Consider the following 10,773-nt stretch of genomic DNA (forward strand, 5'->3'; position numbering starts at 1 on the left):
AGATTGGAAAAGAAGAAGTAAAATTGTCACTCTTTGCAGATGACATGATATTATATATAGAAAACCCTAAGGACTCTACCAGAAAACTTCTAGCACTAATTGATGAATTTAGTAAAGTAGCAGGATACAAAATTAATGCACAGAAATCTCTTGCATTCCTATACACTAACAACAAAAGAGAAGAAAGAGAAATTAAGGAAACTCTCCCATTTCCACTGCAACGAAAAGAATAAAATACCTAGGAATAAACCTGCCTAAGGAGGCAAAAGACCTGTCTGTATGCAGAAAACTATAAGACACTGATGATAGAAATCAAAGACGACACAAACAGATCGAGGGACATACCATGTTCTTAGATTGGAAGAAGCAACATTGTGAAAATGACTGTACAACCCAAGGCAATCTATAGATTCAATGCAATCCCCATCAAATTACCAATGGCATTTTTCACAGAACTAGAACAAGAAATCTTATGATCTGTATGGAAACGCAAAAGACCCCAAATAGCCAAAGCAATCTTGAGAAGGGAAGGTGGTGTTGGTAGAATTAGGCTTCCTGACTTCAAACTATACTACAAGGCCACAGTGATCAAGACAGTATGGCAATGGCACAAAAATAGAAACATAGATCAATGGAACAGAATAGAGAACCCAAAGGTAAGCCCAAGCACATTTGGGCACCTTATCTTTGACAAAGGAGGCACGAATATACAATGGAAAAAAGACAGCCTCTTCAATAAGTGGTGCTGGGAAAACTGGACAGCAACATGTAAAAGAATGAAATTAGAACACTTCCTAACAACATACACAAAAATAAACTCCAAATGGATTAAAGATGTAAATGTCAGGCCAGACACTATAAAACTCCTAGAGGAAAACATAGGAAGAACACTCTATGACATCTATCAAAGCAAGATCCTTTTTGACCCACCTCCTAGAATCATGGAAATAAAATCAAGAATAAACAAATGGGACCTCATGAAACTTAAAAGCTTTTGCACAGCAAAGGAAACCATAAACAAGACAAGAAGGCAACCCTCAGAATGGGAGAAAATACTTGCCAACGAAGCAACGGACAGAAGATTAATCTCCAAAATATACAAGCACCTCATGCAGCTTAATGCCAAAAAAGCAAGTAACCCAATCCACAAATGGGTGGAAGACCTAAATAGACATTTCTCCAAAGAAGACATGCAGATGGCCAATAAACACATGAAAATATGCTCAACATCACTAATCATTAGAGAAATGCAAGTCAAAACCACATTGAAGTATCACCTCACACTGGTCAGAATGGCCATCATCAAAAAATCTAGAAACAACAAATATTGGAGAGGGTGTGGAGAAAAGGGAACTCTCCTGCACTGTTGGTGGGAATGTAAGTTTGTACAGCCACTATGGAAAACAGTTTGGAGGTTCCTTAAAAAACTAAAAATAGAACTACCATATGACCCAGTCATCCCACTACTGGGCATATACCCAGAGAAACCATAATCCCAAAAGAAACATGTACCATGTTTCTTGCAGCACTATTTACAATAGCCAGGACACTGAAGCAACCTAAATGCCCATCAAAAGATGAATGGATAAAGATTCAGCACATATATACAATGGAATATTACTCAGGTGTAAAAATGAATGAAATGGAGCTATATTTAACGAGGTGGATAGACCTAGAGTCTGTCATACAGAGTGAAGTAAGCCAGAAAGAGTAAAACAAATATTGTATGCTAACTCATATATACGGAATCTAAAAAAGAAAAAAATATTGTACTGATGAACCCAGTGACAAGAATAAGGATGCAGATGCAGAGAATGGACTGGAGGACATGAGGTTGGGGGGGCAGGGGTGAAAGGGAAGCTGGGATGAAGTGAGAGAGTAGCATAGACATATTTACACTACCAACTGTAAAACAGATAGTCAGTGGGAAGTTGTTGTACAACAAAGGGAGATCAACTCAATGATGGGTGATGCCTTAGAGGGCTGGGATGGGGAGGCGGGGAGGAGTCACAGGATGGAGGGAATATGGGTATATGTGTATAAATACAGCTGATTGACTTTGGTGTACCTCAAAAACTGGTAGAAGAGTGTAAAGCAATTATATTCCACTAAAGAGCTTAAAAAAAAAAAAACAAAGTAAGGCAGTGATTCTTGAAAAAAAAAAGACATATAGGAGATGAGCCTTTTGGCCAAGAGTACTTTCCCATCTGTAACACAGGTAAGTGGAGCCCAAGCAGAAAGCAACAATCCCTAGAGTGGGAGAAACAAAGATTAGAGTTGTGGGCTGTTGAGAAAGCTGAGGAATTTGACAAGCACATGTTTGAGAGAAGAAGAAGCTCTATAGAAAAGGAGCTCCAGAAATCTATATAGAGGTCCTCTTGAGCCATTGGCCAATTACTGACATGCACACACACAGTGACACTCTTGAGACATGGCAGAAAACAGCTACTTGGGGCTGTGACATGAATGAAGATTCAGGTGCTTGTACACGCTGGGAGACATTGGAGTTGCAACCATCCAGAGTGCAGTTAGCTCACTATATACTCCAGGCTCCAAAACAACTCCATCATAGGAGTAGGGCTATTTAATCCCTAAAGTAAAAGCTACTCTTGATTTACTGCAATAGCCAAAAGCCAAGCCTTAATAGGATTAAACTGATATGACAATGTTAGCCACTGTCAGAACAAACTTCAACACTTTTTAAAGGAAAACAACATAATGCAGACTACCAACCATGTAGCATCTCTTAAGTTGAATTAATGCCAACCAAAAAAATCACATTGTACTAGATATATAAGGAAGCAGGGGGAAAAGAAAGCAAAAGATGCAGGAGAAAGTGATGCCTAATCAGAGAAAAAACAGTCAACAGAAACATACGCAGAAATGATGTGGATGTTAGAATTAACAGAAAGACTTTTTTTTTTGTCTGTGTTGCATCTTTGTTACTGCATGAGAACTTTATCTAGTTGCAGAGACCAGGGAATAACCTTTGTTGTGGTCCTCAGGCTTCTCATTGCAGTGGCTTCTCTTGTTGGGGAACATGGGCGTTAGGCATGCGGGCTTCAGTAGTTGTGGCATATAGTCTCAATAGTTGTGGCTCACAGACTCTATAGCTCAGGATCAGTAGTTGTGACACAGGGCTTAGTTGCTCCACATCATGTGGAATCTTCATGCACCAGGGCTCGAACCAGTGTTCCCTGCATTGGCAGGCAGATTCTTAACCACTGCCCCACCAGGGAAGTCCAACAGAAAGACTTTAAAACAGCTTGTATAACAAACACATTAAAGAATTTTAATGGAAAAAATAGACATAATGAGTGAACAGATGGAGAATCACAACAGAGAATGGAATTAAAAAATTAACATGAAGAAAGGGTAGTATTTGATGGAAGGAGATCAAGATGGCAAAGTAAAGGATGTGGAGTTCACCTATTTCCATCCCATGTGTATTCTGAACACATCAAAAATAGATCTATATGTGGAAAAATTCTCACTGAAAACTGGCAGGAGGACTCCTATACAACCAAGTCTATAAGACAGATACACATGTATTTGGGTGGAAATGGAAGAAAGGTGATTGGGTCAGGACCTGTGCCCCTGAGAGGAGACACCCATGATGGGGAGTGAGCAGGTCAAGCCACAGACTGGGTGTCAGTCCTGGGGTCCTACACAGATGAGACAATGTCCCTTGGCTGGTTGGACGATCACTGGAGTCAGAGAGAAATCTTGGAGGATCCTGGGCTCTGTTCATGAGGATTGGGTGCCTGCTGGCTTGCCCCTGAGGCAGGGCAGAAAGAGGTCTACCCTAGTGGCTTCTGGGTTTCCCAAGACTGCATCACAGCACCCCAGCTGGAGCCTAGGGAACACCCTAGCCCCACTCACTCCACACTACAAACAGCACTGGATCTTGGGTGGCCAGAACTGGGAAAAAGACTTGGCCTTGGAATGCAAAGATGACCCAGTCTCAGGGCAGAGCCTTAGTGGCCATTGTTGGCACTTACACAGCACCCCAGAAGCAGTCCAGATATCTGATGGCAGCCCCTCTGCCACAGCTCACCCCCAAAACATGCAGAGAATCTATACGGTGAGTGGTTCCACAACAGGCTGGGAGTGGTGGAGGCTGGGGACAGTAATCAACTGTGAGAGACAAAGGAGTCTTGTCCCCAAGACAGGGCAGAGAGAGGTTTGCACTATTGGCTGCCAAGTTTCCAGGGACAACCTCACCCTGCACCCCAGACCAAGATAAGAAATGTTCCAGCTTTGCTCACTCCATGTCACAGAGCATCACCGAATCTGGGCCAGCCATAGAAAAGAATGAAATTCTGCCACTTGCAAAATATCAGACAAAGATAAATACTGTATGATATCATTTATATGTGGGATCTAAAAAATAATACAAATGAACATACATGCAAAACAGAAACAGACTCAGAGATATAGAAAACTAGTGGTTACCAAAAGAGAGGGAGAAGGGGGAGAGGTAAATTAGGGGTATGGGATTAAGAGATGCAAACTACTATGTATAAAATAGATAAGCAACAAGGGTGTATTGTACAGCACAGAGAATTATAGTCATTACCCTGTAATACATTTTAATGGGTATAATCTGTAAAAATAACAAACTACTATGCTGTACACTTGGAACTAATATAATATTGTAAATCAACTATACTTCAACTTAAAAAAAGAAAAAGATCAAACTTGCTAAGAGACTAGATCTTAATTATTCCAACCACAAGAAATGATCATGTGATGTGATAGAACTCCTAACTACCCCTACAATGGCAATCATATTACAATATTTAAATGGTCAAATCAACATGTTGCATACCTTAAATTTATACAACGTTGTCAAATATATTTCAATAAAAAATAAATTTTAAAAAAACTTCTCTTAAAAAAAAAGAAAGAAAATGACTTCAAGAACTTCGATCCTACAGGAATACAGGCTTGAGGCACCCCACCAAATGAAGCACCTTATACAGATGAGGTGTTGGCGAAGGGTAATACAGATAATATGGAATGCATGTTAGAAGAAGAAAGTCATGATCATCAGCTTAGGTCTTAAGTTGAGCTATAGAAGTAGAGACTAAAGGAGCTATGCTTCATAATAATTATTTATCCCTGATCCCTGTTTTTTTCCCTGTTACCTTATGTGAAAAACATTGGTGGTGACCAACATTTTAGGGTTTAGGTTGGAATATGACAAATTGGCATTATTCCAACGTAGTATGGTAGCTGAAGGGAATGTATTTTGTATTGGGGAAAGGAATTTTTCTCCCATACAATGTACAGAAATGGATATGCAAGGACAAGAGAGAGCTACGCTTTAGAGCTGTTTGATCCATTCTCATCCTTCTCTATCCTGTTTTGTTCCCTGGGAAGCTGACCCATTCAGACGATAGCAATGGACTCCCTTGTCCTCTCACTTCCAATTGAGTTTAGCCAATGAGAAGCAATTGTAGAAGACTTGGGAGGCATGAGGAGAGTTAGCTAGGAGGATTATCCCCCAGGCTGCTGCCCCTGCAGGTTTCCATGACCCTCTACTGAAGGCCATAACACCTGTCAGGTAACCAGGTAACTCTCTTCATATAGCTTACACCCTTTCTATCTACCTATCTATGATCTATCTATCTATCTATCTATCTATCTATCTATCTATCTATCATCTATCATCTATCTATCATCTGTCATCTACCTATCTATCTATATATCATCTATCTATCTATCTAATATCTATGTCTATGTCTATCTCCATCTGTGTGTGTGCATCTCCTCACCCTCTCTGTTCCAATAACCATACTTTTACTCCTTCAGACCTAGGAATGGTAATAGACCCTGCAGTTACTAACCCTGAGGTACTGCACCTTTCCTTGGTGCTTTTTATAACTCTATCCCACACTTTTATAAGTAGTCTCCTTATTAAATATGACTCATATTATTCAAATTGTGTTCTGTTTTCTGCCAGAATCCTGGCAGTTACAAATTAAATCTGAGATCTCTATTATACATCCTGGTGGAGATGTTGAATAGTCAATTAGATTGTCCATATCTGTATTTGTATCAGTGTTTAGATCTATATCTATAGATAGGTAGATATATCTCCAGGAGAGATATCTAGGCTGAAGATACTTGGATAATCAAAAGTATATATATATGGTTTTTAAAACCACAGGACCAGATAAAATCAACAAAGAGAAGGAAAGAAGGACAAGGTTTGAGACTAGCCATTTAAAAATTAAGAGGTCTAGGGGAAGAGAAACCAGAAAAAGAGACCAAGAAGGATTAGCCATTGAGTACAGAGTATATAGTTTTGGAAGCAAGTGAAGTAAGTACTTTAAGTAGGAAAAACTGATCAAGCATGTCAAATGCTGCTCATGGTCAAATGCATCAAGGACTAAGAAGTGACCACTGCACTTAGCAGCACGAAGGTCATTATCACCTTCACAAGACATAGTGGTGAAGGAAGTGTTAGTGGTGTAAATAAGGGTGATGCCTGGCTGGTGTGTTTCAGAGAAAATCGTAGAACAGAAATTAGAATCAGAGTATGGACAATGCTTTCTAGGAAATTTTTTTCCAGAGGAGAAAGCAGAAAGGGGTGGTAGCTGGCAGGGAAAATGAGGACAAAAATTTACTTTTCATTGAGATAAGACAATAAAATGTTGGTATTCTATTCACTTTTCCTTTCTGCCAATTCCAGGTAACTGTATGCTTCTCTTTTTTTATTCTTCTCAACAAAATAAAGTGACAGTTTACAAACAAGGAGGCCTGAAGCCAAATTCAGGTTTTTCTCAAGATAATTACATTGTCACATAGCCAACTCACTACAGATGACAAATAAAGTCACAGAGACAAGAGAATGTGATATCAGTCTTACTGAAACCCTGGAGCCAAACCTATGTCAAGGAAGTTTAGGTTTCTCCTCTTGGTTTTTAAAAAGCTTTATTCACTGCTGAGCTTAATATTTTACAAACTTTTTTTAATAAAAAAAAGCTATTGATTATACTACAGGTCCACTGACACAGGTTGCGTGGTATTTTGCTTGCAGTATTGGCTAAATCATTATTCTCAAACTTGAAAGTGCATAGAATCACCTGGAGAATCTTTGCAAATGAAATTCTGATTCCATAGGTGTGGGGATGCCAAGATTCTGCCCTTATTAAAAACCCCCAGGTCATGTTGGTGATACTAATCCACAGACCCCTCCTTGTGTAGCAAGAGTTGGAGTCACAAGGGAGAAGATTTGCATGAACCGATGACCCCTGTATTCTGGTATTCGTGCCCAGGGTAATCCCCTCCCTTTGAATTTGGGTGGGACCTAGTAGTTGGCTTCTCATGAATACCCCAAAAGTGATGGGAAGTCACATTCGAGATTAGATTTTAAATGCCTCTGGCTTCCACATTGCTCACAACCTCTCTCTTTGTCTCGTGCTTGCTCACTCTGATGAAGCCAAAGGACACACGGCAAGCTGCTCAAGGGAGAGGTCCACATGGAAGGAACTGGTGAATGAACTGAAGTACATTCAGGATGCAAATGAGACCCTCAGTCCAACAGCCTGGCAGGACTGATGCTAGCAACAGTCATGTGTGCTTGGAAGTAGATCCTTCCCCAGCTGAGCCTTAGAATGTCTGCTGCTCCAGCTGATAACTTTATTGCAGTCTTATGAGAGCTCCTAATCCAGAGGGACCAGTTAATCTTCACTCAAATTCTTAAAAAACCAAACTAAATGTTTGTTGTTTTAAGACACAAAATTTGGGTGATAATTTGCCAAACAGCAATAGATAACTAATACAGAGGAATTGCAATGATCACAAGAAAACTCTGGGGGGTGATAGTTATAATGGTCTTGATGATGGTGATAGTTTCACAGGTATATTCATATTTCAGAACTCATCAAATTGTATACTTTAAATATATACATTTCTTGTCAGTGTACTTCAATAAAGTTGAAAATTCGTTATGAAAGTATCTGGATGGGAGGAGATTTTCACTCAATTACTAGAAGATTCTACTCCCCCCTACAAATATCACTTCACTAAAACAGAGCTCCTTTCTTTAGTGACATAAGGATTTCTGTGCCCAAATTCATTCTCTCCTAATAGTACTAAATGAAAACTGACCTTTATTACTTGCCTGAACTCTATTTTATATAATCGTCATTGGTTTTAATTAAATTGTTCTTACTTCAGCCCTTGTCAAATCCCTGATTAAGCTATAGTCGGGTCACTGATCTGAAAATCTGGAAGTCATCTTGTACCCATCAATTTAAACTTATTTCATGAGTTCAGATCTCAAGCACTCAGTCTCATGTTCATTTAGTAATAAAGAAAAAATGAACATTGATGCCAATTCTTTAGTGTGTCTTGTAAACTGGTGGTACAGAGATGAATCAAACACAAAAACAGGACTTGCCTTCATGGAGTCCACTCTCTGGTGTCTTCACGCTTGAGGGACACACACTGCCATAGCCCTCCAGGTGTCCTGATACGTAATCTCACCAAATCTAACCCATTAATACATGTGTGCCCACTGGATGTTGGAAAGAATTTGCATGGAGAAGTCATGTAGGCTGTGTCCTGGGTTTGTGGCTCATTCCCATGCTTCTGTGACTTCATTCTGGCGTGTTGCCCCAGCCTGTCACTTTGAGGAAAGCCCTCTTTACATCCTTGTTCCGGAGGCTGTAGATAATGGGGTTGAGGAAGGCAGAGATAACATTGTAGAACAGAGCCAGCTTCTTGTCCTCGTCTGGGGAAGCCTCAGAGCCAGGTCGCATGTACATAACCATGCATGGAATAGAGAACATAGTGACCACAGTGATGTGGGAGGCACAAGTGGAAAAGGCCTTGAGTCGCCCTTGGGATGAGTGGATTCTCAAGATGGCAGCAAATATATTGATGTAGATAATGATGATGAGGGACAATGGGACCAATAGAAGGATGAAGCCCAAGATGAAGTCCACCTGGTCATTGAGAGATGTGTCTGTACAGGCCAACTTCAAGACTGCAGGTACTTCACAGAAGAAGTGATTTATCTCATTGGGTCCACAATAGGGAAGAACCATAGCAGAGACAGTGTATATCAGGGCACAACTAATACCCCAGAACCCACAGAAGGCCACCAGTGACCCACACAGTAAAGGACTCATGATGACTTTATATCTCAGGGGATGGCAAATGGCCACATACCTGTCATAAGCCATGATTGTGAAAAGCCAAGATTCTGTGATTCCTAGCATCAGGAAGATGTACATCTGGGCCACACACCCAAGGTAGGAAATGGTCTTTTTCTTGCAAACCAGATGTACCAGCATCTGAGGCACTGTGGTGGTGACATAGCCCATATCCAGAATAGATAGTACACTAAGAAAAAAATACATGGGTGTGTGGAGACGGGAGTCCATGCGTATCAAGGTGATAATAAGCCCATTGCCAAGAAGGGTGATGAGGTAGAGGAAAAGGAAGACACCGAAGAGAATAACATTTATCTCTCTGTTATGAGAGAACCCTAACAGAATGAATTCAGTAAGGGAGCTGTGGTTTCTCAAGAGGAAGTCCTGCATCTTTCTCCTGCTGTAGAGAAATAACAGAGCTGTGTTTCATAAGGTGAAATCTCCAGATTCCAATCCCAGTGTTATTTACATATTATGAGTACCAAGTACCAGTAGCAAAGTAAGTGTATTATAGGATACTTGCAAAGCTGAGGACCAAATTTTTAAAATGAATTTCCATTGGATATGAAACTGCATGTTAATATTGTACTACTTAATCCCAGTATATCCTGAGATCCCAAATAACAAATTCTGCATTTCAAAATGTAGAACTTGCAAAAAGAGCATCTAAAACTCTTTCTTGTATTTCATGAACATGTGTAGTTCATGCAGCTTATAAAATTTTTTAAATTGGTCAAGGAAAGAATTGGATGTTTGAAGATACAGCATTTCCTCTGAGTTTCATAGCAAATAGGATGTCTGCCCCTCCTTTGAAGCTTCCCCAAAATGAGTTTCAATGAAAGCACGTGAATAGCTTGATGTATACTCTAGAACTTTAGAGAGTGAGTTATTAACTATCTGACTCAAGCCTATAGAATCAAGAAAAGAATTATTTGGAAATAAATTATGCTCCATGGAGAGTCAAAGTCATGTGTTTCCATGAGCTGTAGGTGAGTCATATATGAGAGGGAGAGAGTGAGAGAGAGGTGGAGGGGGGAGAAGGATTAAGAGAAGAAAAGAAAAGAAAAGGATAGAAAAGAAAAGAAAAAAGAAAAGAGAAAGAAATTGGAGAGGTAAGGTTGCAGAAGGAAGTGAGGAGGAAACAATGATGAGTCTAGTTTTAGACTCAGGGAGCTCGTGGGACTCCTAGTATCTGTTGGTTTGATGGGTCAAAGCTAGAGAGAATGCTCCAGAGCAGGGGTCCCCAACCCCCACCCCCACCCCCTGCCACACAGCAGGAGGGGAGTGGCAAGTTTCATCTGCCACTCCCCTCGCACCCCATCGTTCGCATTACTGCCTGAACCATCACTTGCATTACTGCCTGAACCATCCCCAACCTGACCCCTCTTCATGGAAAAAATTGTCTTCCATGAAACTGGTCCCTGATGCCCAAGAGGTTGGGGACTGCTGCTCTAGAGATGGGAATCTGAGTATTGTCAGCACTTCTGGAGGAACTGAAGCCACTAGAAGAGATGAGACTCTTCAGAGAGAGTGTAGAGGAGAAGAAAGCTGAAACCAGAACACTGAAAACTCCAATATTTAAGGGTTGGTTTCAAGGAGAATC

General features: G+C 40.4%; 1 protein-coding gene across 1 annotated transcript; it reads right to left on the bottom strand.

Annotated features, from left to right (window-relative positions):
* Positions 1 to 8,612: 8,612 nt before the first annotated feature.
* Positions 8,613 to 9,560, bottom strand: LOC130831314 (olfactory receptor 2A12-like). The gene has a single exon (XM_057699305.1). The coding sequence runs from the start codon at positions 9,558 to 9,560 to the stop codon at positions 8,613 to 8,615; it is 948 nt and encodes a 315-aa protein (XP_057555288.1).
* Between the last annotated feature and the right edge of the window lie 1,213 nt (positions 9,561 to 10,773).

This window comes from Hippopotamus amphibius, chromosome 1, assembly GCF_030028045.1.
Source record: "Hippopotamus amphibius kiboko isolate mHipAmp2 chromosome 1, mHipAmp2.hap2, whole genome shotgun sequence".
NCBI lineage: Eukaryota > Metazoa > Chordata > Mammalia > Artiodactyla > Hippopotamidae > Hippopotamus > Hippopotamus amphibius.

What these genes read in the sequence shown, in the direction of transcription:
- LOC130831314 (XM_057699305.1), bottom strand. Translation starts at nt 9,560, where the DNA reads ATGCAGGACTTCCTCTTGAGAAACCACAGCTCCCTTACTGAATTCATT.